This window comes from Melopsittacus undulatus, chromosome Z (genome assembly GCF_012275295.1).
Source record: "Melopsittacus undulatus isolate bMelUnd1 chromosome Z, bMelUnd1.mat.Z, whole genome shotgun sequence".
NCBI classification, from domain to species: domain Eukaryota; kingdom Metazoa; phylum Chordata; class Aves; order Psittaciformes; family Psittaculidae; genus Melopsittacus; species Melopsittacus undulatus.
Window position 1 is genome coordinate 28,117,699 of NC_047557.1, and position 27,151 is coordinate 28,144,849.

A 27,151-nucleotide genomic window follows, 5' to 3' on the forward strand; every position below is an offset into this window, starting at 1 on the left:
TGTGAGTTTCTGCAGACATGCCACAGATAAGACTGTCAATCCCTCCTTGAAGGTGAGCGAAGAAAATCACCCACTGCCTTCCCCCTGTGCCCTGCTGATATGCCTCGTTGATCTGGTGGAGAGCCCAGCAGCACTGCAGCAGCATGGTGGCCATCCTTCCTTCACCATCCAGGCCTTCCCAGTGGCTTCACTGCAGAGCAGGGAGACCTCTACAGACAGAATGAACCCAGCACTGCTGCAAGCATGCAGAGGAAAATAACCAGACTCTAACAGAGCAGTTAGTTACTGGGGTTTGCTGGGGTTTGGGTTGCTGGGTTGGGGTTTTTTGCGTTTGGTTGGTTTGGTTTGGGATTTTTAGTCTTCTGGTATTTGTTCTGGTATTGTTTCATTCATTTTCTTCCCCTTTTAATAACTCCCTTTCAACTGCTGACATATGAGTCAACATATGCCAAGTCTTCTTTGATAACTATTTTCTCTAACATCATTCAGTTAGTAGACCACTGCTTCCTACAAAAGTTTTGTGAGTGCAAGGAGGTCCAGCAGCATTCTCCTGAGATCCGGGGTCAGAAGACAGAAAAATGCTGTTGTCTGTACCCCAGCATTGCCTTTGGAAGAAGTGGTAAGTGTTGCAAAACAACTACTAACAGAAATATAAGCTCCAGACAGAAAAGAACCTTGCCATGTCACCGTGTGCTAAACTGCAAAACCCCAACAGCTCTTCTGCAAAGTCAGCATGGAACCTTCTAGGAAATCTCTCGAGATGGCATTTTTTGGCTTGTGAGGAACTGGTCTACCCAGGAGAAAGAGGTATGAGGATGGCCACCCAGCCTCTGAGATCCACCTCTGCTCCAGAATAACATGTTTCCCTCAAATTACAGGACGATTTTCTTGAGGATGCTAACAAAAAAAAAAATTACCTGTCATGCAACCTGGTGTTTCTGGTGTCCAGGAGTGCCTTTTCCAGCTAAAGTATGAAAAACACACAAATATGTCAATCCCTGCCCCTGACCAGCAGCAAGATCAAAAGGGACACTTGCCCTAACTTGCAATAGCTGAGAATCAAGTGCTAGAATTAACACTGTTTTCCTCTACCCACCACCACCTTCACTGGTCCACTTACAAACTATAATTAACAGTGCAAACTCATATGGCATAGTCTGGTACTTCAGTTATTTTGACTATCTTTCATGAGTGGTCAACCGGTGCCCCATAGAACTTAGTAGCAGTGATAATAGCAATGATTTTAGAGATCTTCTTCGAATAGGAAGAAAATATAAGTGCAAGACATTCCCTGTAACATCACTGCCAGGCTCCATAACAGCTCTTATTTTTACAAAAGGGGTGTCATGATGTGACCAGATGAGTACAATTTTTTTTTTAAAGTTGTGTGTGTGTAATTTTCATTTTATTCCTAATGTACACTTTAAAAAAATGATAGAAAGGATCTCATTGGAGCATATAAGAATAGTTACTGGAAGTTGTTTAAGGCTCATGTTCTCCATCCCATGGACCAGAACATCAACAGGCTGATGGGCTATAAAGGAAAGTGAACATCCGGGCTGGTGTTCAAGATACGTACAGTTCAGCTGGTGGAACACTGTGAATCCTACAAAGAGGAATTACGGCCTATTTTTTAAATAGATACTTGAGCAATTTTAGATGTGCACCCTACTTATTTTCACAGGTAAGACAGGTTAAGAGAATAACTTAAACAACTATGAAGCAAAGCTAGTCTTCATTCCCAACCTTACTGTGTGTTATCTGTTATAACTTCAAAATCTGAGGGTATTTAAAAAGATTTTACTCAGGCATTTTGAATATCTGCACGCACTTAGCTGGAATGGCTAAAATGGGCTCAGAAGGCCTTTATTCTGGTATCTGTGAGAGACACTGTTTGCATATGGATGACAGAAAATTAAGATGTCTGATTAATTTCCATACAATGTTACCATCACCTGACATCTCTGTGTATAGACAAAGCCAACCTAATCAAAATTAATTGCCTGACAGCTGAAATGATTTGTAATAATGTGTCATCTTCCTTAGCACCTTCTAGCCAATAGAGAGATTCTACTACTCCTAATTAGCCAATGTGCATGCAAGTTGTACAGAGATCATCAACCCCAACACTGCTGACAGACATGCAAGTGACAGAAGAAAACGGTTATGTAAGGAAGCCAACTAAGTGATCTAATTATCCATGTCTTGATAGCACTAAGCAAAGCCTTACTTAAGAGATGTATGTCTCCTGCCACCCAGATCTCCAAGCTCTTCCTCTGAACTGGATTCTTGGCATGCAGAAGGGAAGAGCCCATGAGCCCTTGAAAATGGGGAGACCCAATACACTGTCAGCAACTTTTGGGAACCACCTCTAAACTGCCCAATTGCTTTGAGGCACTGAGTGGAGACGGGAGAGGCTGCAGGAAAAGAGTCAGACCCACAGAGAAGAAGAAACGCTCTTTCTCAGCCTGGGATATGAGAAAGGTCAGCGGCTCACATCAAGTCATTTCACAGCATGGCTGATTAAATAACAGTCATTTGACTTCAATTAAAATATTTGGAAGAGCTCAGCTGTGGCTGGAGGCAATTTTAACATCCCTGTCCCCTTTGCCCTGCAGCTCCTCAGTGGATCTGAAAGACTTCATGCGGGAAACAGGAAAAAACAGGGGACTAGCAGCACAACACTTTGCTCCTAAATACATGTGCTACATTGACTGATTTTAATGGAAATTCCATAGGATGAAATGTGCTCACCTGACAGCAGAATATTATGTGAAAAAAAACTACTTCCTATTTACTTAGGCCTAAAGACAAAAAATAAGGAAACAAAGCCAGAAGGAGCTGTTGTAACAATACTTTCACTTCTGTCAAGCACTGGGATTAGGACCAGCAAATAATAATGCACAAACAATCAAATAAATTGGGCAGCCAATAAATTTACACAAAATCTGCCCCTTCTGTTACCTCAGTCAAAACATGCCTCACAATCATGGACTTCCAGCAGTTTTAAGTTATTGAAGATCAAGAATGCAAAAAGATGAAAACTTGCACAATTTAAAAGAAAGTGTAGGTAATAAAGCAAGCACTTTATATCTTGAAGTGATCTATTAGTTCCTTTAAATACCAATCAGCTTGCTCAATGAAGGGGAAATTTAACTGTATCCATTAAAAGATTAAATACTATAAACAAAAAAAGTAGCAATTACTCGTGTTGCCTATTTTTAAGAGGCTGGAGCTTAATTTTTCACACTCTGATAGTTTATCAAACTCAGCTCCATTACAGATGTCTCAGAGCTCAATTGATGAGGATATTCAAAACTGAGGGCATTCTCTTCACTAGTCCTACCCTGATGAAGGAGCTTGAACATATAGATGGCTGATGTGATTCTATTATTCTTACAAATGTTGGAAATGTCAGCTTAATGAGTCATGCAAGAGTCTTCAATGTTCTAAGTCACTGGATCCAATTAATTTGTAAGTGTGCCTAAAATGAACAATGAAGACTGAGAAGAAGCACTTCAGTGATTTTTCCCCATACTCACTTTGTTACTTCTATTTCATAAGTCAGACCTAATAATGCTTCCAAACAGCTATTCAAATCAATTATTAACTATGATGGAAATTTCCAAGGGACTGACAGTGTGTTCTCTTAAATCTTTGAATGTGCAATGAAATGATTACAACTTAGATGAACCAACAGGGAAAAAGAAAACATAGGTGTTAGTGATAAAAATGGCAATTTATTGTTTTCTTTATATCTTTCGCTAGTAAAAACAGTTACAGTGGTGACACGGCAAATATATGCATTTGTTTTAAATACCTCCATTCTATTTGCTTCATTGTACTTGAAAACTGCTTTGGTTTTGTACTGTACTTGGCATGACGCAACAGAATGAATTTTGTTTCTGGCATATCATGGATTCATTGAGCGCTGTGGATTGGGTTCATATTGGCTGGCTCACAACTCTGAAGGGGAAGAGCTGTCTGTTGTTACAGGCAGGCTTTCCTTGAGTTTTATGTAAATAATTTTTACCATAACTGGGACATTTGGACCATTAAATTCTGACTAGCGCGTATCTTGCTAAGTGTATCTGACTAGGGTGTCACATGTAGGCTCAAAAAGGAATCTCTGGTGGCTTTTCTCAGTTGCAGGTCATCTGCAGTTAACTAATGTGGAAGCTCCCATTCTCCCTTTGCTCTCTTGTTAGAACACCAGCAAGCAGAGTGTGAACGAAATTCCAATTTCAATGGTCATTAAGGCATGTTACCTTCTGTGGCAGCCTGTTCTCTAGTTTGGTGTACAGCTGACGCTTTTCTCCATCCCTGACATCTCTTCTCACACCCTCTGAAGGGTCCCCTGGATGGTGTCACACCAGTGATGGAGTGTCCTCCCAGTGGGTGTGGATTTGCATCAAGAGAACATGTACTGAGGGTGCTGAAGAGCATACACATTTTAATCCACCTTACAATCAATCAGTGGTCTTTGCAAGCAGAGCTGGGCACAGAATCTTTGGAGGCTAATGGAAAAAGACATCCCTGAGCTCACTGGAGAGAGGCTGTGGATCCCCTTTACTAACACTGAGGAAAACCAGCAACCAGCCAAGTGGTGGCAGCACTAAAAACTGCTTCAGTTGTCAGTTGTTCAGTGAAAATGAGCCCCTGAGCCCAAGATAGCAAAGGAAAAAGGGGTTTGAGGAGAAGAGAACCAAGTAGCATATTGAGGCTTCCTACACCTAAAGGTACCATGCCCTTGAAACATTTTTCGGAGTAAGGAAGAATAAAGCACTTGAAATCTTATGTCTGAATGAAAGATTTAGCTTGATTGAATGGCCTTTTAGCAAGTAGCTTATCAGATTTTATTGATCTTGAATAATGCCACTGGTGCCAACACTCTATTATAGTATCACAGAGAAGTGACCAAGACAGCAACTCCAGGACTGACATTAAACTCTTGCAAATACTGGGCATTTCAAGGCAAGGTTTGGGTTAAAATCTGTCTGTCCTAAGAAGAAACCCTTGCCTTTTGTTGAGGTGCAGACAGTTCTAGAGGTATAACCTGGAAACAGAAAGTATAAAACTATAAAACATTAATATTGAAAGAGAAACACACACACACAAAACAAACAAAACCCAACAAATAAACAAAAACCACCCCAACTGTATGATGCCAGAAAATGTTGAGAAAATTCTGCTTCTGTGATACAGAATTTTTCCTGTGGGACTGTTTTATGAGCCAGGGGACAAAGCTTCAGCTTTCCTGTGAATTAAAGGAGGTTTAAAATAAAGAATGAATGAAAGAGAACTGCACAAGTGAAACTGCAAAAAATGCATGGCTTATTTATGCCACCTACTGGATTTTTTCTGAAGTATCTTTCAATCCATTTAGTTGTCACGCTCATGTCTGCCACTCCAGTAAATACCTACGTTCGCATGGGAGGATACTAGCACAAGCAGACCTGCTGATATTAGGACGATGACTTACATCAGTAAATTACATGTGCTGACTAACGTAGCTCCGGGACTGGAGATGGGGTCAGCTGCACACCTGTTTATTCTACTAACTTGCTGGCTGTAGGGCAGCCAAGACACCCAAAGCTGCAGGCAAGCACTTAAGTCCAGTACAGGAGTCACCCAGCCCCTGTCAGTGCCTCAGGAGAACATGCTGGTACCGTTTCCCTCTTCTGCTTGACTCAGCCTGGCTGTATTTGATATTTAGTTCTAAATGTCCAGAGTGTTTATGGACATGTTGATGTTTTCAAACAATGCAGGCTGGCAGTGTGAATGCTTTGTTTCTGTTCCTCACTACTCCTGTAGCTGAGGTTCTGCTGGGAATCCACAACCAGCCTTGGTAATACAGTCTGTAAAATCACCTGGGAGAGGAAAAAAAAAATATGCTGTGAGCAGAGGGGCAAAAATCCCTTCAGCTTTACCCACTGACAGAAGAAAAAGCAACCCAAACAAAACAAACAAAAAACCCAACAAACCCACAAAACCAAAAAAAACCTCACAAATCTAAACAACTCCCTGAAAAAAAAACCAAAATCAAACAAACCAAAAACAAACAGGAAAACCACAAAAACAAAACACAAATCCAAAACCATCCCCCCCCCCCAAAAAAAAAACAACCCAATAAACCAGAATTGTACATAACAGATCTCTAAAGCAGACTTACTAAATGCACTCAACCCTGCTGTCTTCTGTGAAGCTAAAGGTCTCTGCTTTCCAGAACCGAACCCTCTTTATTATGTGACCTCTCTACAGAGATGCTCAGTCATACCAAACATGGTGGTGAGGACACAACTTTTTCATACCTGTCCCTCAAAACAATGATCTCTTTAGCCAACAAAATATCTTTGCAATGTTCAAGGAATGAGCCACAAGCATGCACTGGCAAAGAACAGACTGTCACCAATGGATGGCATTTTGTTCTTTAAAGAGTTGTGCAAAAAGCCAAAGCTAAAGGTTAAGTATCAGCTATCCAGGAAGAAAGTAAAAATGTATTTTTTTTTTATCTATCAGAAACATTAATTACAGTTATTTCCAAAGATGCCAGCAAACTGCAGTACAGTTTAGTCACTGACATCATCACTGGATTTAACTCAAGAGATGCCCAGACTTACATTAAATTAATGACTATGATTTCCTGAAGACTTTAAGTGAGATTGCTCTGATTCCTGTTAGAATTGCTGGAAGTTTATAACTATCTCCTATTCCTTTGTGACTCCAGTGGATGTCAAACCCAGTAATGTGTTGCTATCCTCACAAAACATCCATTTAAAAAAATGAGACAAACATTACACACTAAAACCATACCTGAAGTACAACTTAAGCTAGAAAAACCAAACCAATTAATTATTAAAGGATTGATTATGTATTTGTATTCATCAGGCATTTAGGCATTTTGGTGGTATTCATCCACAACACAAAATACTAGTTAGGTACTAGCAACATTAATATTTTGTTCCTGACCAATAGGTTCCCTGCATTATGGATAATGCAGGTCTGTGCAGTTAGCCTGAAAAGTAGAAGTAGAAAATACTAGTTATGTAAAAGGCAGCTTAATTAATGTTCTTCTCAGAACTGTTGCATTTTTTGCAATTTGTGCTTCATCTCTGAGCTTGGCTGTCCCATTTAGTTTCTAGTGAAAAATCATATAACCAGCTGGTGACTGGTACTATTTCTCCTTTGTCTGTCTCTGCCTGATTTATGCACTGTTTCTCTTCTATTTTCTCTTTTTTCACTCCTTCCAGTTTTTCTCTTCATCCTCCTCCTCCTGCCACTTCTGACGTGCTTTTTCTTCTACCTGTTCATACCTCAGTTTGTTGGTCTTTATTTTACTTTGCCTTTCTTACTCTTTCGATTTAGCTTCCTTTCACTTCCTTCTTAATTTGCATTTTCAATTGTCTTTAAGACATCTTGCATGCAAACACTTGAAAACATCCCTGTGTGTGTGCTCAACCACACAGAGAACTTCACAAACTGGAGTTTCAAGACTCACTCCTAGACAATTTCAGCACCTGATCAACACCCCTGTGAGCTTCAAGAATCTCAAATGGTTTCATTCAGTGAGGGATTTCACGTTTCTATAGAGGAAGATAAGCATGCCAGTCTGCATTGCTCACTTCTTTAAATATCAGTGGTATGCACCATTAAGTGTATACACAAATCAATTTTTCCCCCCACTAAATACTGTATTCATCTTCTCTTCTGCAGAAAAACATGGAGGTATGGACAGCAGAAATGTCAATCCCAGCAAAGCAATGCAAAGGAAAAAGTTCCAGTTTCTGTGAGTTAAATGATTGTTGTAACACCGTGCCAAACCTGACTTGAGGACCATCTGACAGCTTGAGATTGGAACTTAACAGGAGAATTTGAATGCAGTCTCTCTGGAGGATGGAAAGTGCCATAAATGTCTCCAATGCTGTAATGAAGGAAAAAGTTCTTTAAATGTAACTTACTGAATGCTAACACAAAGCATCAGGCAGCAAGGACCTGGAGCTTTGTTCAGGCTGGGATAGGAACTGATTGTTTCCTGGCAGGGAGGCTCAGTCTGAGCAGAATTAGCTGGGAGATAGCTGATCTCAAGGAGGGAGAAGCTTTCCTTGGCTTTTCCTAGCAGAAATAAATTTCTACCTACTGTAACTTATTACCATCTGATATGCTGAGTCATGAAGCTGGGCTTATAGAAATCTTTATGCAATCTTTATAAATCAGCCTCACATAATCTCAGGCGCTTTCTGCTTCATCTCTGTTGAGTCACCCATTTGACAGTTGTCATTCATCTTAGATTGCGATGTAATTTAATAGTTTCATTTCAGCATGAAGATAGCGTCATCTTAAGTTGAGCCTGGAAAGATTTAAAGGTGTAACAGAGAAAATATTAATACTGTAAATAATATCTGTAGAGCTGCATGGCTCCATAAATCAGACAGTGCCAAGTTGGAAAGGGAGCTTATGCAAGGAAGAAAAAGCATCTTCCCCTGTCTTCCTCTGCAGATCATGGCTGCTCCAGCCGCACAGGCCTGATCCAGAGGAGCTGGTTACCGAGTTGTCAATGCAGTGTCACTGCCTGCATTTGTTGGGATCACCTGCCCACTCAGACACCCATGGCAGTGTGTTAAACCCGGTGAGGGGCACAAGCGCACGCTAACCTGCTCCAGCGAGGAGCCAGATGTCTCACAAAGGACAACAGCTGAGCTGCGGCAACTCGGGTGTTTCACTTGGGGGTCACACCTTTCCCCGGGCCAAGCCATGTGAACGCAGCCTGCCAGACCCAGGCTAATACCGGGCTTAAACATGGCCGCTACGGCCCCCGGCTTGCTCTGCCACCACCATAGACGGGGCCCGGGCCTGCCCCTGCCCCGGCAGGGCGGGAGGAAGGCTGTGGGGCCGCAGGGCAGCCGCGGAGCTTCTTCCGACCGGTGACGATTCGTCGTGCGGGACATGCGGGCAGCGCGGCTGAGCCGGGCCCCGCGGACACCTCCACCGTCCCGCTGTACACCCGACGGTCGCGCCGCCCGGCTAGGGCAGGAGCTGCGTGTTCCAGCCGTGGGGCCGTCCAGGCCGGCCTGGCCGGAGGGAGGAGCGGGGAGATGCGGGTGGCCGCTCCCCCACCCCAGCGCCTGCCCCGCGGGGGAGAGAGGGCTTCGCGGCCGCACCGACCAGCCGTGGGGTGGGGGGCGCGGCGGGAGGGGAGACGCCGGGCTACTGCCGGCCGCCGAAACGCGGGGGGTGGCGGGAAGCGACGAGGCAGGGCAGAGGCGCGCCGAGCCCTCGCACGACGGCCGCGAGCTCGCCGCTATGTCCGGTGACTCCCCGTCCTTCAGCAAGCCCTCGGACGCCGCGGGGCCGGGGGACAAGGCGGGCGGCTTCGGGAAGGCGGCGGCCCTCATGGCGGCCGCCCCAGCGGATAGGGTCGCTGCCGCGGCGGGGAAGAAGCCGCCGCGTCTGCCCAAGTGTGCCCGCTGCCGCAACCACGGCTACTCCTCGCCGCTGAAGGGGCACAAGCGGTTCTGCATGTGGCGGGACTGCCAGTGCAAGAAGTGCAGCCTGATCGCCGAGCGGCAGCGGGTGATGGCAGCGCAGGTGAGCCCCGCGGGGCGGCCGCCTCGGCTAGGTCTACCCGGGCCGGGGTGGGCTGTACGCCCGGAAGGTGCCGGCGGCGGGGTCCGGAGCCCGCAGGAGACCGGCGGCGGGGCGGCGTGGCCGGGCCGGAGGTACCCCGGCACCTTCCTTAGCTATTGGAGTAAAATGTTTATGCATTTACTGTTTTTAAAATAAAAACAGGAGGTGCGGTAAAGGCGGGCAGGGCTAAGTCACGGTGAGCTAGTAGCGGCCGCGGCGGGCGTGTGAGGCTCACCTCGGAGCACGCCTGACCGCGTGTCCGCGGTCCTGCCGTGCAGAACCTGGTGCTGACGTTAAATTGCCGGTCTCCAATTTGCTTTTAAGTAGATCATGAATAATATAGCCAAATAATTGGTTAGCCAGATTCCTTTTAGGTTTTAGATTCGTTGTACTTGCTTTTCCTGATACGTTGATTGAATGTATCTATAAAATTACTTTTATTTGTTTGGGGTTTTTTGTTTGTTTGTTTTTACTTTGAATGGCGTTGTTCTGCATAGAGCGGCTCTGTAAATAGCTGTGTAGGTGGGTCTTCTTACAACTGAGGACGTAATAGCATTCGCTAAGAAACGAAGCTGCCTTCAGTTCTGTGTAGGAGTAACTTTTTTGTTAGGTAGTCCCGCTGAAGTCACAGCTCTTCGGGGCAGGGTAGAAGACGGCCGTATTAGTCCTTACGATCCTTATCTGGAAACTTTCATTAAGAGGAGTTCTGGGAGTGTAATGGCTACCGATGTGGTTGACTTGTGGGAGTGGGGTTGGGCGTTCTCGTTCGTGCGAATAGTCCCCTTGCAGACGAGGTGCAAGGCGTTAGGACTGCTTGTGCGAGTGAAGGAGTCGTATCAGACCGACCATCAGTTTGCAGTTAATGTGTGCTCAGAGCTTGAGATCCCACATAAAATCAGTGTCCCATTGACAGACTTTAAAATCTTTAGAAACATTGCATTAAATCCTCCTGTACTTTTTTATTTATTTATCCAGTGCAGGTATGCTAAGTGTCCTCTGAACCCACTGGGAACTTTCATTCATTTAAATAATTCCTCCTTGACGATTTCATGGCAACCCAGAAATTGCTATTATATCCCAAGTTACATGCACCTTCTCTGCCTGCTGCAAACCAGGGAGTAATAAACATGGATCCTTTTGCTGCCCGCACTGGGGGAGGGAGCACAAAATGGGCTGTTCCCCGCACAAGTGTTCCCTTCTGCACAGGCTGTTCTGATGCTGCCTATCAGCTTCTGTCAGGTGGCGACTGCCTCCTGCTAGTGTGTTCTGGAGGTGGACCTACTGGCGGTTTTCTCTTCCTTGCCTAGTATTTGAAAGTGGCTTTGAAAACCTCCCTAGCTAAACCTTATCTTTGTAGGAGTTACACATTGAAAGTCTGTCTTCCCCCTTCTGATGTATTTCTGCAGTAAGCCCCTTGGCACTGGTGGAATTTTACAGGTCAAGGTTATTGGCTTGTGAAGTTGAAGTTATCCATGGTATTTGCAAGTCTACACCTCCTGTTTGGGATGTCTCTGTTGCAAGATCTATTATTAATTTTTCTAATTGTATTTATTGCACATCTGTATTAGAAGAATGTTGCTATTGAACACAGAAATGCAGGAAAGCCCTCTCCAAATTACCCAGGAGAATTTCGAGCAAGAAAAGCACATGATCCTAGTCTGTAATCTGGGACAGATTGCCAGGGTTCAGATACACGTGCAAATCAGTCACCTGGTGAGTTGCAGGTTAGGTAGCTGTAAGGCCTCCATCATAGTATATATACGCCCTGGACATGTACCACAACTCAGCAGGTGTGCAAAACTGATCTGCCAGTTCAGATGAGGCAGAAGGGGTCCTCTGCATATTCAGTAAGTAACCAGTATGGTTTCTCTGCACCCATGTCCAGACTGCATGGTGCCTATGGGCTTGGCCAGTGCTTGATAGGCTTTGGAACACCACCAGTGCTGGGAAAGAAATGGGGAGCTCCCGCTGCTCCAGGACCAGCCAATTAACTGCAATATGTGTGACACTGGCTGAGATGCTTGCTGTGCTTCTCCATGGTGGCTGTCAGTGTACTGTGCACTGAAATTTCCTTGGAAGGATAGATTTCTAACAAAGAGCCAGTGAGGAAGACAAGCAGGCTTGTGCAGAGCAGTAGATTGCAGGTGTAAGCTCGCACAAAGGGCTTTATATTGGTGCTTTGTATTGGTGAAGAGGCACAGCGGAGTCCTGAAAGCTGGTGAATTTTGCATTTTTTACAGTATGCCCAAGAGCAAATGCATTGCATGAGTGCAGCTTTAATACATCTTCATGTGGTGTCACCGAAGGAAGATGTATATGGCACTAACATTTCATAGGTTTATTCATGTATGTTTGGGAGCCAAAACAGGTGGTTTTAAATAGCCTTATAACCTCCTTAATATCTTTGTCTACCCACTGGCAGTAACATCGACACCATACAGAGTACCAAGAGTTACAAACAGCCTTGAGTTTGAGTCATCTGTTGTTGCAATTACAAATTGTGCTCAAGCCATAGAACATGCACTGTCTTATCTTCTTGTTTGCAGGTTGCGCTGAGAAGGCAGCAAGCTCAGGAAGAGGAACTGGGCATCAGCCACCCAGTGCCCCTGCCCAGTGCTCCCGAGACATTCATGAAGAAGAATAGTGGTGGCAGCTCTTGTCTCTTGCTGGAAAGCAGCAACCCTGCGCACTCCACAAGTACGTCCATGACGGCAGCTAGCTCACCATCAGGTAAAGTGCTGTGAGAGCGATGGTCACTGCTGCAGGCAAGGGTTGATGCTTCTTATTCCTGCCTTTTTAACTTCTCTGCAGCACTGGGGTTATGGAGAGTCCCTCTTCAAGAGTGGTGTTGCAGTGTTGGTACGGTTAGCCAAAGGGTAGAACCGAGGATAAGTCTTTCATATCTTAACTGGCTATTTTTACTTCAAAATCAAAATTAGTTTGGTACAGACTGGCACTGTAACTGGCTTTAATAAGGTGTGTACTTGCAGGTGGAGATTTATGAGGAGCTTTTCTCCTTTCTCCCAAAACATGTGCTCCTTCCACAGTCATCTGGCTGTGTATCCTCTTGAAAGCTGGAGTTTTCAGCACTGTACAGGAGCCAGGTATGTAGGTAATAGGATTGACCCCAGCAGCAGAGATCTACTTACCATACATGACTTTATGTGGTACTTCTGTGAGTTCTGGCCAGGTATGATGAACTACAGAACATGCTGGAAAGTGATTTTTCAGTGACGAATACTACTTTAGTATTCTGATGCTTTTGTTTTATTTATCATATAAAGATCTTTGTTAGATAGGAAACTGTCAGGTGTGATGTGACATTAAGTTCTTGGTTTAGGTGTCAAGTTGTTTCAGGACCAGGTACTCAAGGGATTCTTGTCTCATTGTTTTATCACTTTACTGGTACCCTCAACAGCAAGCAAAGCAAGAGACCCTGTGAGAGCGAATGTCGCAGTGTCTCTGTTTGTTAGGCAGAGGTGCTGATTTTGCAAGAGTTTACAGTAATCATTAAGGCAGGCAGAGAGCAAAACCCTTTGTGGTAGGGAGGTCAGCAGCTCCCTGCAAGCCCCAGGGGAACTGGTGGCTCCTGGGAGTGCAGTGTTGCCTGTACAACATCCATTAAACTGGGCAAGAGATGGTTTTGACAGTGGTAATTCTGTTCCTCCTGTAAGCATTTAGCTTCACAAGAGCAGTTTTTCTTTTGGACTCCCATTGTGCAGAGCATTGTTTGCCTGCAGAGGAGTAATGTGTGAAGGAGTCACACAAATCAGACATAGTGCCAGAGAGAGTCTTTCCTTGCTGTATCCTTTTTATTGGCAGATCAGAAATACCGTGACACCTGGAGAGGCCAAAGACAATTTTTCAGATCCCTTTATGACATGCTGTTTTCGAAAAGGGGAAAAATGAATTATCATTGTCACAGTGTAGGGGTTTGCGCATTTACCATGTAAGACTTGGAAACTATCTGTGCTTTGGATGGAGTGTATCTTCCGCACTCAAAAGCAAATTGGGAGTTTGCAAGCTATTTGGAAGGGAGCAGATCATGATCACAGGGTGTTACCAGAAAAACTCTGTGTTTTTTTCTGTATTTTCTGCGCATTTACCTGTGTAAAAGTTTGTGGGTTACTTGGAGCAAAGGCCATTTAATTGTACAGAGCAGCAAAAAATCGTGATCCCAGGGCATCTAAAGTAATTGCTTTTCCTTCTGCAGGGTAAGTACATCTTATTAGGTTAACTAGTGTGTAAAATTCAGAAAAAGACTATGGTGAGGCATTTAAAACATGCCTTTCAGACATACACAGCTTATAAAACCTGAGTTCTTCCCCTGTTCCTCGTAAGACTTACTCTCCAGACCCTTCACCAGCTTCATTGCCCTTCTCTGGACCCGCTCCAGCACCTCAATGTCCTTTTGCTGCTCTGCACTCATACTGGCCTAATTTAGAAGCCTCACATATAGGCAGGATTACTGTATGATGCTAAATGCCAGCTCCTGCTCCTATGCTCTGCAGTGATCAATTTCCCATTGGCTTTGAAATTACCATTAGTAATGCTGTTATTCAAGTGCTTTTGTAGTATCACTGGTTGACAGAGTAAACATATCATTGTCAACAGTTGTGAGTAATAAGCTTGCACTTGTTATTTCCCTTTGCTACATTTATTATGTGTGATGGAAACAAAATAGTGTTCTTTTACATTTCTTTAAGTGGGTGCTGGTTTCACTTTGAAACTCCTTGAGGAACAGATGGGGTTTTATCTGCTCATAAATACAGACTGTACGGGGGTCAACAGTAATAACTATGCCTAATGAATGATGGTACTGAGATTCCTTTGAACTTGCAATGCCCTGGATGCCTCTGAAAACTATACCTTGCCTTCTTTACTTTTCTTTGCTTTTTTGGTGTTGCCTTTTGCATTGACCTTTTCTGTGACACTGTATTGTGATTCCAGAAATGGATGCCATAACCTTGTAGATGTTATGCTGCATAGCTAAAGAGGTGCAAAAAGAAAGTTGCTATAAGTGGAATAAACCATGACCTGGTTTTTAAAAGGGGAGAGATTTTCTTTTGAAAGGAAGCCCTTTTAAATCTTCACAGTATACTGTTACATCCTGTGAGAATTTCAGTTTTGTCAGAAAAGTCTCATTTTAGTCAACTGATGGACAACACGAGGAAGCTGCCATGGACGTTTTGCTGTGAGAGTGCTTAAGCATTGGAATGGTTTGCCCAGAGGTAGGGGAGACTCAAAACTCAGCCAGATGGTCCACAAGCAACATGACTCAACTGGGAAGCAACATGAGCCAGCCCTGTGTGAGGAGTTTGGGCCAGCTAGCTTCCAGAGGTCTTTTCCAAACTAAACTTTTCTGAGAATATGTGAAATTCCTACATTTTTGTATTGATATTAAGTCAGCAGATTGAAATTTGAAGTTCAGCCAGGCTGAATGCTGCTCAGTATTTGCAAGCCTGGGAAAGGAATCCTGACTGTTTTGGCTAAAAGCGCTTAATGACTACATCTGCAGTAGTTTTCAACAGAACATTAGCATTATGGGGGTTGACAGGTAGTGGAGAGGATTGCTAGTTCAGGTGGCAGCAGCCTCAGAAGGCCTGAGCACAAGTAAGGAGAAGTAAGCAGTAACTTACCTGTTAACTAAGCTTTACCTGCCTGTGCCAGGACTAGTGTGAAGGCTGCATGTCCTCAGAGCTCTTGGTGGGTCTGCAGTGGGTATCAGTCCATTATCTTGCTTATTCATTTTGTCTTCGTCTCCTTGTTACTTTCTAATGGTGATTTTCTTTTGCTGCACCCACTGCTACTTCTTCACCAGATTTAAGTTGCTGGCTGTCTCCTGGTCCTGCCAACTCTCCTCCAATACCAAGGGCAAAGCAGCCCTATCCATTGGTTTGTGGTACTTTTCCCGAGCTTCACCCACAGCCAGCAAACATCTGTTAAAAATAAAGAGCATAGTTGAACAGGGTTTCTTTACTGGATTATAGAGCTGGCAAAGGAACAAGTTTTGCATCCTTCACCTGTGAATAACTAATACCTTTCCATCCATGATGTTTTTCTTCAGTTGGTTGCAGTTAAAATGACAGAAGAAAAATCACATTTGCATACATTTCTTGTAAGAGTTTGTGAGCAACCTCACTTCCCTTGAATTGTCACTATTTCCACAGCACAAGTTAGGCTTTATACTGGGAAGTCATTGCTGAAAATGGTCTTCTGTCTGTATGTCAGTTTTCTCAGTTGTTAAATCTCTTCCAGCTGGATGAAATAAGTATTCAGGAGTGTTTAGTCTTGAACTATTCTTCCTTGGTTTACAATAAAACTCCCTCCTAAAAGGCTGAACTGTAATAGCTATGTGATGAACAAAGCACTCTGCAGTGTAGTGGCCATGGCTTTGTAATTTTCAGTTCCTACTGAAAGCACTTGAGTTTTGCTCAGAGGTGTTTAAAAAGGCATTGCTTGAGAAGCAATGGGGGTGTTTCTGCCTCTCTCCGCTGCTTTGGTTTTGCCGTACTTGGGAATGCTGCGAAGGAGTTTTGAGCATCTCATTATAAAAGGACATAGATAAATCTGAAAGGATACAGGGAAGGGTGACAAAAATGATGTATGGCTTGTAGAAAAGGAGACTAAGGGTGGATATAACAGTCTATAAATATTTGAGAGGTAATAATATGGAGGAGGGGGAGGGATTATTTACAGTGCTTGAGACAGCATAACAAGGAGCAACGGCTTGAAACTAAAAGACAAAATTAAATTAGACAGTAGACACTTTTTCTCCTAACTAGAAGTGCAATTAGCAATGGGGTGACCTGTATAAGGACAAGGGGGTAAGTGAAGCATAATCAGGAGAGGTGTTTAAGAGTGTGTTAGGTTATGATCTCAAGTGATTAATATGGGGGTAAACTGATCAATGTGCAGATTAAACTAGATAACAGAAATCTCCTGCAGCTTTGTCATCTCCTGTATGACTCATTGCATATGGCCATTGTTGGACTGCTAAATGAATCATAATGTTACAGGGTTCTGCATCCCTGGCTAGATGTTTCCAGTTAATTCTCCGGTAGTTCTGGGGCCTGCAGCTTGCAAAGTTCGCACTTTTCCTACTCCTCCTTTCAAGCAATATTCGTCCATCGTCTTTGCAGCTTCGTGTGTGTGTGTACATGCGTGTATGTGCGTGTGTATAGGTGTCTGTGTTCTAACTGAACTAATGTCTGAAGTGCCGTACGTAGGTGTTTATTCAGTGAGGCACAGACTCTGCCAAAAGTGTGATATTTCTGTTATGCTGGTGAAGCAGGTAGGATTGGTGGCAGTTTTCAGAGTTAAGTCCAGAGTTAATGAAGAAGGTGGGTTTTTTTCCCTTTCAGGATTTCAGCCCTGTCTGAAGCTTCATTGTAACTTTAAAAATAAATTCTAGTGTAAAAGAGATTTGGAAAACTTCAGAGAAGATTGCTTTTCTTTTTCTATGCAGCCAGTGTGTGGGGCTCATGCAGGGCCTGGGGAGAGCTTGCTGCAGTGTTACCAGGGAAGCAGGGGTGCTGTGGAATCAGCTGTGACCTACCCGGACCTGTGTACTGTGAGAGAGAAGGGCTGCTCAGCCCCAGGGCTTTTCTGACCACCTTTTGGTCAGAGGGGTGGAGGTGAAAACCCACGGGTGGCTCAGCAGGTGTCCCCATTCACATTTCAGAAGAGATTTTTTCTCCTAAAGAATTGGGAATAGAGTTTGTTCCCCCCTCCCTGAAAAAGAAAAAGTTCACCCTGGGGGCAGCATCATTCTGTGCAACTTTTCTCACAACAGGTTTGATTTCCAGATGGTAGAGCAAGAGACGTTAAGCAAGGTTCCTGCTGAGTGGTGGTTGCTGTGTGCTGACTGGACTTCATGGTGTACACTGTCCTGGCACCCGGCTGCTTGGGCTTCTCTTCCCACCAAACGCCAGTGGGGCTGATGGGCAGCCCCCATTGTTCCTTGTGCCTTGAAAGCTTTTCTTTTGTCACAATGACATTTGCACATGTGCATTTAAGTTTGGAGAGCTGTCTGTGTTGGCTTATGCTTTCTATTTGTCATTATGAACACTGAGATAATGAATGGAGCAGGAACAGAAGATGTACTAAGAATTTGCTATCCGTGGGCACATTATTACAGTATCTGCAGCTAAACTCTTGTTCCTTCTGTGTCCTTGAAACAGTTATAACTTATCTGAATGTGTGGGGCTTTGTTTTTAGAAAAGATGTGTGGGGAGTGAAGGAGTACTGCACACTTCCTTAACTAACATGATTTCTTGAGTTTTCTTTTTTTCACGTTTTCTTATACCTTGAATATTGCTTTCATTCACTTTATTCATCAAGTAACTTCCTAATTCACCTGTTGGCCCATTTTCCATTTTCAGTAGATTTGTCACTTAATGATGCAGCAGCTAAAGTGCAATTTTGAAGGTTTCTTTTGTAGGAATGCTTATCATGTGCTGCTTCTAATTCCTCTTCTTTTTTTTTTGTTATTTTCCTGTACTTTGCTAAACTTTCTCCTTAGTTTTAGTAACTGCTAGTCTAAGTCATAGTTGTGAATAGCTCACTTAAGTACAGACATTGTTCAGGCACTTCTCTCCTGTGTTTTGTTGAAGAGCTTGTGGAGTCAGTTAAGCACTAAGCTTCTCTTCCTTTGTGGTGAGATTGGATGCTTAATTACTTCATGATTTAATTTTTTCTTAGCTCCTGCTGGTAGTCTTTATTCATACTATTTCTATTGTTTACAGGATAGGCCACAATTTGCTGATTTGGATGCCTATAGTTCTGGTCACAACTGAACCTCAGCTGATGTAAGCCACTGTTGTTCTAGTTGCTATGTATTTCTGTCTGTCAGCTGTGCATGAAAAAATATTAATTAGTGATCAATTTGCGTTTGCATGGAAGCAGATTTTATGAGTGCAAATACTGTTGCATCGGTGCAGCGCTGGCTATTGTGTACAAAAGTGATGCACATGCATGTAATTTTTGTTTACTTCCCAAGACCCAGTGGATGTCTGCAGCAGTTCTTTACCACTCTTGATACTCATTTTTCCATCATGTGTTCGGCGAGTGAAAAGCCCTCCTGTTATTTCTGGTTGGTCTTTTTTAGTAACCTTTTGGATTTCTGTCATCATAGAGCTTATAACTAAGCAGGGACTCCAGCTAATTCCAACCATCATCCTACTCCCTCTATTATTTTTAGTGTAAGCCATAATGATTTTAACCCAGTCGTATTTCCTCCAAGGTCTCCTATCTCAGACACTTGTAAAGCCTTCCCTCCCTTGTAATGTTCTCTTTGATCCCTTGTTAATGACTTAAATCTCCTTACATTTAATCCACACTGAGTTTCTTTCTCCTCCTCTCAATTTGCTTCTTTGTGCCTGCAGGTGTCTGGGCTGTTTTCCATCACTGTTTAGAAATTTGGTTTCTTTTGTAATTTCCTTTCTCTGTTAATTTCTTCCACTTTTTTGTTCGAAGTTGATTTTGAGTTTTGCTCCCATTGCACATTTGAGTAGCATGTTGGATGTCTGAATGCAGGGAGTTAAATGTTTGTAAATTTCTGTGTCAAGATGAAAAATAACATGTATACAAATATATATGAGCACACATACTAGACATATTCCCAGCTGTTATACTAAAGATTGAAAATGGCATTGTTTCTCATGCTTACAATTTTCTGAAGCACTAATTTTATTGGTTCTGATCCCATTAACTGTTATGCATGCTAATAATTTTAGATATGTAAATAATCCTGCTGTCTCAGTTCAGCATGGACAAACATTCAAGAGCATTGAAATAGTACGTTGCATCTTCACAGATACAAAGTCATGTTCAAAGATTTTTGAGTGCTTTTTCTTTTTTTTTTTTTGCTGATATTTTTATATGTTCTCTAAAACTGTATTATAAATACCAAAAATGCAAGTAAGGAAAGAATAAACATTACCCCCTAGCACATATCCATAAAAGGATCAGCTACTTCGCTCTAGTCACTGGCAGAAGATGTTGAAAGTGGAATTTGCTGCTGTAGACATGTTATTGAGGGCCTGAAGCTTGCAGTAATTGTGGAGGTAAAAATTACTTTCTGCAGGTTTTATTCTTCAGACATATTAGGAGGATTTTTAAGTTGCATGCTAGATGTTTGCTAAATGTATGCTAAGTGTATGCTAAATGTGAACAAAATACGCCTTCTCCAGTTCCACTGAAATTGGTGGTATTTCAGTTCTTCTTAGCTAGAGCTGGATTGGGGTTGTGTGTATAACTGAAACTTACTATGCCAAGCTTCAGTCTTCTGGATGGGCTTTCTCCTTCCTTTTTTTTTTATTCCCAAATCACATTTTTTCTTTTTAAAAAATAGTGTTTTGTATAAAGCTTATAATTAACTAAAAATCTTAAAATTGGGAGGGTTTGGAATTTTATTAGGAACACACATATACAGAGTTAACAGTAATTTGACCTCATGTAGAAAAAATTATACATGAGAAAAAGAGGGGGAAATGCTTAATTTTTTTTTCTGATCCTTACTTTGAAAATAAGGGGATGGTGACATTCTGCTTTCATTTCCAGCATTAACTGAAATCAGCATTAACTGAAATCAGCATTAACTGAAATCAGCAGGATTGGGTAACTTGCAGTTATGCAGTTAATGCAGTATTAAAAAAAACAACCCAAACCAAACTCAGCAGAAGAACTGGCTGAGAATCTCTCTGGTACATTAATTATGATTTCCACTAAGTCATTTAACACTGGAGAAATTCCTAGGGCCTGGAGAGCTAATGTCATGCCAGTATTTAAGAAAAGTGAGTGTCGTAGGATGGGTGGCTATAAATCCATCAGCCTGACATCAGCTTTCATGAAAACAGTGAAACAGTGCACAGCAAACTGAAATGTGCAGGAGGGGGAGAAATGCAGCTGTTAAAGGATGTTCATACAATGTGAATTAATGGAAGTTTATTGGTAAAAGATTCTGCCAAGTTAGTCATCATTACAAAACTTACTTGACAAAGTGACATATTGATGCAATCAGATTACATGAAGCATTTGATTTTTTTATCCCTTGACATCTTGCTTAGGAAACTGAATTGACAGAAAATCAGTATTATATGTGTTACATGATTTTAAGAAGGATGATCCTATCTGTCTGAATGGGGAATCAACATGGTGTTTTTGGAGACATCTCACGGGCACCTGCTTTTGGCTGTAAACTCTGTGGTCTTCCCACTGGTATCTTGGAAGCAAGCCTGGAATTGTCACAGGTCATCTTGCTAGGTGGTAAAAAGGTGCATGCATTGATAAGCAGTGCAGAAAAAAGTGTACTGCAGGAAGATTTGGTTGGAGGATCACTCATGGCCAAACAAGAGCCACTTTTAACCCATACCAGAAGTGAGAAACAGGAATCTGTCTCTAAGAAACATTGTCACTGCCAAGAAGCTGGTGCCCATGGAGGTACAGCCTTTCCAGGCAGATCTATGGTGATGGGAAGGAGGTTTGGTGTCTGTGGCTGAAACTGCTGAGGTGCTTGTGAGACTTCTTCGCTGGGAACATTGTGCATACTGGAGAGTGGGCTCAAAATGGATATTGGAGGGGAAACTGTTGGTGGCTATTAAGTAGGCATGCCACACCAGGCTCTGGAGCATCACTGAACCAAAAAGCAATGGAAGGCTGGGAGAGGGGGCAGAGGAGGTATTTCATCTGTTTGCCATGTTCATACTGTTCCCTACGTTTCTCTTTATAGCTATTGGTGGAGCTTTACCCAATGTCTGGACCTGCACACCTAGTCTTTATCTTGGAAGGGCTCAGGCAGGAGACACACAAATTATTAGAAAACCAGAAAACATGTCCTGGAATGAGAGGCAGCAGTTTATTTTGTCCTTCAATGACCTGCTTATCTAAGATTTAATTAATGCCCAGTATGATTGATTGTGCTTTTGTCAGCTCAGGTTGAATTTTTTGTGTCATTTCGTGGGATAGGTTTTGATGCGAACAGAAACAGCATGCAGATGCAGAATCCTGTGAAAAGCTTGTGTGTTGGGTGCATCCACTGTGGAGCTCAAGCAAGATGGTAACAATAACTTTAATTCCAGTGTCTCACAGATTTCCTTGAAATGTGAAGTCCGTGCTGCATAACTATTATCCTAGTGTGCCTCCTTCTGTAGGCTGTTGATCATGGTAACATGTACTGTCCCACTTAGGATTGGTTTAGCCCTTCACAGGTGGAACTAGAAAGGCTTTTTCTACTTTGCGCAAATGACCAGAGTTATTCCTAGAAGGGAGAAAATAGCAATACTGTTTCTTCAGGGTAAAAATGGATATTGTTCTGGAAGTGGAGTAATCCCTAAAAAGCAGGACAGCACAGCCATTGGTGTCTTGGTGGATACAGCGATCTCCTGTCCCAGAACACATGCCATGTGCCTGCAGACACTGCTGCCATTATGCCTGCTCTTTACTGATGATGACATATGAGCTCATGGTCCAGCGGTTGTGTCAGGGGAGGGATGTTGGAGACACCAGGACTCCGCCCTGGCTGTCAGAGAGCTGCTGCAGGAAGGGTGTGATGACTGTTTGTTTTGTCTTGGGGTGCTGAGAGGAGGTGGAAAGACTCGTAAGAGTTGGCACATGGCAGGTGTCTGGGTGAGGCTTAGCTGTGATAAGGTGAGGGGTAGATCAGTCTTCGTGCACTTCAGTTGCAAGGAAGAGGCCAGGAGCCTGCAAGAGGATCAGAGTTGCTGCGCTCCATGTTTTTCCTTTTTTATTTCCCTTTTTTTTTTTTTTAGAAAAAAATACGTCTTTCTGCTTTGAAAAGAAGGTCATATGTCTGCTGAGCAACTGTGTTCTCTGGGTATGGTCAGAGAGGTACTTATGGACTGTGGTAGCAGTAAGCTGTTTTGGCTATGATTTATTCTCTTTAGCCTGGAGACACAGCTGCTTTTAGCCCATGCATCTGGTACAGCTGATAACAGTTTTTTTGACCTCTCTCTCTAATAGATGTTAGTCAGAGCACGGCTGGGCATCCAGGACTGTTCAGGCACTCTCAAACAAGGAGGAAAACTGCTTGATTTGGTATTTGAGCTTGAGATGGGGTTGTTGGCAATTGGGGAAGGGAGAAAGAAATGCGCATTTCTCAAAAGCTTTCTGGCTAAAACAACTGAAAGGACTGCAGAGATGGTTTTCCGTAGGTGAGTTTGAGTAGGACATCCCCATATATCTTAGAAATGGGGCTCTGGGACAGGGGTATGAATGCAAGCTCCCCTTCTCTGCACACTCTGCTCTTCACTTGCTGGCTCAACTAATTGCAGACTTACTCTTCCTTGTACCACTGTTAAGGTTTCCACCTCCCCGCTGCCTGAGAGCCAACACACACTGATGGTCCAAGGTCTGCAAAATAGAGAAACACAGAGGAGGGTTTTGTCTTCGCAGCAGTGGTTCAGGTAGCCATTGCTTAGGGTCTGAATTCAGGGATGCTTTCAGGAACCTAGAGTCCATGTTTTTTCACTCTGCTAAAGGGAGAAGCTTTCACTGGCAGATCTGAAAGGCCTGATTCCGCATACCTTGTGCTATAGTAATTTATACTGTGCACTTGTAGTCCAAAGTGAGTATCTTTATTTGTCATGATGGCAAGAAAGTTATCTCAGATTTTCTTGTGTTTGGGAAGGTTTTTTAATGACACAGTTGAAAAGCATTAAAATTAGGGGGTTTTACTAGAATTTGCTAACCAATAACATCTTACATTTCTTCAGGTAGTACTGTGGGTTAAGAGTTTTAGACACAGAAGTGTCCAAAAGAGAGGTTTTAAGATAAAGCACCTTTGGGAGAATACTGATAGAGGACTAAGGGGAAAACAAAAATCAGGATTCAGGGAGTCAGTTTTTGTTTTCTTGAGAAGGAATCAGATCCTACATCTCCTGTCTGACACATCCCAGTGTTTGTTTGAAGAAGAGGGACATAGTGTATGGACTTTGTAGTATAGTGAGGCTGTTAGCTGAAACAAGTAGTACTGGGATGCACAGTCAGTGTCTGGTCCTTCACAGAGGGCTTTGAGAATAGCATAGATGGAAACCTGGTCCTTTGTGCACTCACATCTGTATCCATAAAGGACAATCCCTGTGAATCTCATATTGGACCAAATGTGCCTTTTATAGGAACCTGTACTGGCAGAAGCTGTAAATTGATAGGGGAAGGTGTTCAAAGCTCTCTCTGTGCTTTCTGAAGGAGCAGTAACTGGACTTAATGTGTGAAAGATTATGGTTCAGCAGAGTTACACAGGTATGAAATGGTGGAATTGGCTGAAATGGTGAAATCAGAGTCTGGGGAGGGAGAGAAGAAAGATAAAAGGTGGCATTGGAGAGAAGAGCAATTGGCACCTTCTCCAGAGCCTGATATTCAGGCTCAGCCAAGTGTTGCTGTCCTGTTCCTCAAATTACTGTTGAGATTCTCCAGCCTCTTCCCATTCCCTTCCTTCTCTCACTAAAGAGGTTTCCTTCCTTTTCTCATTTTAGCTAAAGCAGGAAGTGGGAATAGGAAGGTGTTAGTGTGTAATATTTTATGTGGTATCACTATGCAGTGCAAATAATAAATCACACACTACATGCTCAGACAATTTACTGCTGGCTTTTGTATGTGTGGTGACAAGTGCTCAAAAGGTCAAAAAAGCTTCCTTAACAAATTTGATAAGATAGTGCAGTGAGCTGTAACAGCATAAAGTCCTGGGGACTGTAGACCAGAATAGAAGAAATAATTATGCATGGTAATGGGTAATTACAGATAATGGCCTTTTTTTGGGGGGTGGCAGAAAATACACAGCCCCACAGTCTTGCCTGGAATGAACATTGTCTAGCACATTAACTTTATAGCAAGCTAAAAATTCAACACTGAAACTGAAGATAATTTGCAACTTTTAACGGGAAGAGAACAGAAATACTCCTCTCAAAGGCAGAGCAAGCATTCAGATTTTGTTCCTTGGGAGGCAGAGTGTCTCAGCAGAAAGCCAGCTTTCTTTGACATCTGAAATAGCTCTGTCATGATTGTCTGGTGGGAGAAACATATTGTTCCAATGTTTCTGATTATGGTGTTAGGGAGTGATTTCACTCCAGCCTCATTCAAGGCTGTTGTCCAACCTCGAAGCCAGCTATGAATTGAACTAACACATTGCGGGACTTAGTATTGCCAGGCCAGTGTGCTGATGCTTTACATACTGAGCAAGTGAAAATTGTCAGGTACAGATCCAAAACTCTTGAGGTCTGAAGACAAGTGTTTCTTGACTGATTAAATGTCTCCTGACACAGAGGCTGGCTTGCAGGAAAATATTAATACTACAGTGATAAAAACAGTCACTCTGAATTGAAAACGACAGGAAATGTAAACTACCAGAAGATGAACACTGCTCACTGGGCAATGGCTATGCCTTCCTTCTCCTTGAGAAAACGTGTTACTTGAGTAGTTACAATTCTGCATTTTCAGTGGTCTGTCTGTGTACATGTAGAGTCTCTGTAAGCATAGATGAAAACTGCTAATCATACGTGCATGTAAGAACTTAAGTGAAATTCTCCAAATTGCCACAATGCATATACAATTCCTCTGCTGAAATATACAATCACATGGAGACTAATCAGTTGTTATGGTTACACGAGTAAATTGAACTGTGCCATTGCATACTCCCAGACATTGGTACGTGATTGCATGTGCTGTCCTGATTCTTACAACTGTTCCTGATGTATGTGCATCCTAAGTTGACTAATACTCCCCCCCAGGTTGCTAAGTGGGGTCCAGTAACCATTCTTAGTAGGCAGTTGCATGCTACCACCCTGTTTTAGATGCTGAGAAAATCTGATAATACAGACTCTGGACCTTAGTACTAGAGGCTTGCCCAGGGATATTTAAATATTTGAATTACTGTTATCAACATATAATAAAATGTGTAACTGACCCTTAACAGTACCAGTAGGAATAGAAAATACCACATGCTTATGTACAGTTCTCTGTTAGAGACAGAACTTCAGTGTTTGCATTTCTTAGTGTGTATGCTTAAAAACACATTTGCATTGTGAAATGGAGATGATGATGGAAATTCCTATAAATTCCCTGACATTTCACCTCTCCTCCCAAAAACTAAGAAGGGAAAGAATGATCTATATGCTGGCTTCTGCACTGATTTTGCCATGCGTATCTGCAATTCATGTAAATCGCTATAGCTTTATTGAAGTAAATGATCTGAGACTGGTTTACATTAAGTGAGGACTGGACCACTTGTTTTTTGCCATGCTCTGCTAAATGAAGGCAGGAGCTCCTCATAGGTTACTGAAAGTGTAAGACCCATGTTTGTAACTGACCCCAAGAACTCACCTTCCTTAGAAGAAAATCCCAGCCATCCTGAAATGAATTACTGGTTAACTACTATTAATACACCATAGAGCTGGAGAGTCGTCTACAACACTGCAAGATCAATAACAGTATTTATCGTGCATCATATTGATCTTCTATGAAAGAGTGGGACATATTTCACACTGTGTACATAGTGCAAAAAAAGTAGCATCAGTTCTCTACAGGAGTTGGTAAAGACATAGAAAAGAGCTCAGAGATCCAAGGGCACAACTGTTTCACTGCAAGAGCATTGCTCACACATGGAGAGCCTCTGATGGCCCTAGATTGTACATTGGGTGTTACAGAAACTGAGTCAGAATTTTACCCATTATTTTTTTTTTCGCTTTTAATTCAGTTCCTTCGTGTACATATTCAGTCCCATATTTTTGTATCTTATTTACAACTTCCAGAATGTTAAAGTTTGTGTGTAGTGGCAGGGGAAAGACCCATGAGTTTCTCCTGGTTTTTCCATGTAAAGGGTCAAGACAGCTAAGGCATGAGCCTGGCTCCTGCAGCAGCCCTCTGGTTTTAAAAGGCAGGTGGAGGGACAGAGCGGGAGCCTGATGGTACAGCAGCAGTTGCCTTGTTGACAGCTTAATTCCTCTCAAAAACTGCTTCCCTTAGAGCGGTGAACCTCTGGGCTGCCTGCCATGTGCAGGTGTTGTAACTTGGCAAGCTCTGAGGCAGGGAAGGACCCTCTCCTTGCCAGGAGAGCCATGTAGCTGTGTTGAACTACACTTTGGAAAACAAACAAACCAACCAACAAACCACAGCAACAGCTGAAAGCTGCTTTCTTAACCTTGGTGTTCTCTCTTTGGCGGTGGAAAAAGGCTTGACAGCCTCCATTAAGGAGGACATCTTGCTTGCTGAGTGACCATGGGTGAGGCTGTGGGAAGGTTCAGCTTGTAGGTAGGAGTCAAGAATTATTCCAAAAGAAGGAGGTGAGAGGAACCCCAGCTACTTGAAATTTAGTTACAGCCAAAGCTTCCAGTAGATCTGCTGAGTTCTGCAAATGGTTGTCGTTTGTGCCTGAGGATGCTGCCGCCTAGGAGAGGTGTGCTGGCACATCAGCTGACTGCCACACTTCATCTAGTGTGACCTAGAGAGAGCTGGCACAGACAGGGCAAAAACTCCCTTGGGCATACAGTAAGCGTAAAGTCTTCTCTGGGCAGAT

General features: G+C 42.9%; 1 protein-coding gene across 2 annotated transcripts in view; it reads left to right on the forward strand.

Moving 5' to 3' along the window:
• The first annotated feature begins 9,262 nt into the window (after positions 1-9,262).
• DMRT1 (doublesex and mab-3 related transcription factor 1) overlaps positions 9,263-27,151 on the forward strand; it is a 56,137-nt gene continuing 38,248 nt past the window's right edge. Inside the window, exons 1-2 of one of the 2 annotated variants that reach the window (XM_005155015.2) lie at positions 9,263-9,585; positions 12,171-12,354. In XM_005155015.2, coding sequence (XP_005155072.2) covers positions 9,301-9,585; positions 12,171-12,354 — 469 coding nt within the window. In that variant the 5' untranslated portion in view covers positions 9,263-9,300. The remainder of the gene's footprint in view (positions 9,586-12,170; positions 12,355-27,151) is intronic. The other variant, XM_005155016.2, reaches the window with a different exon arrangement.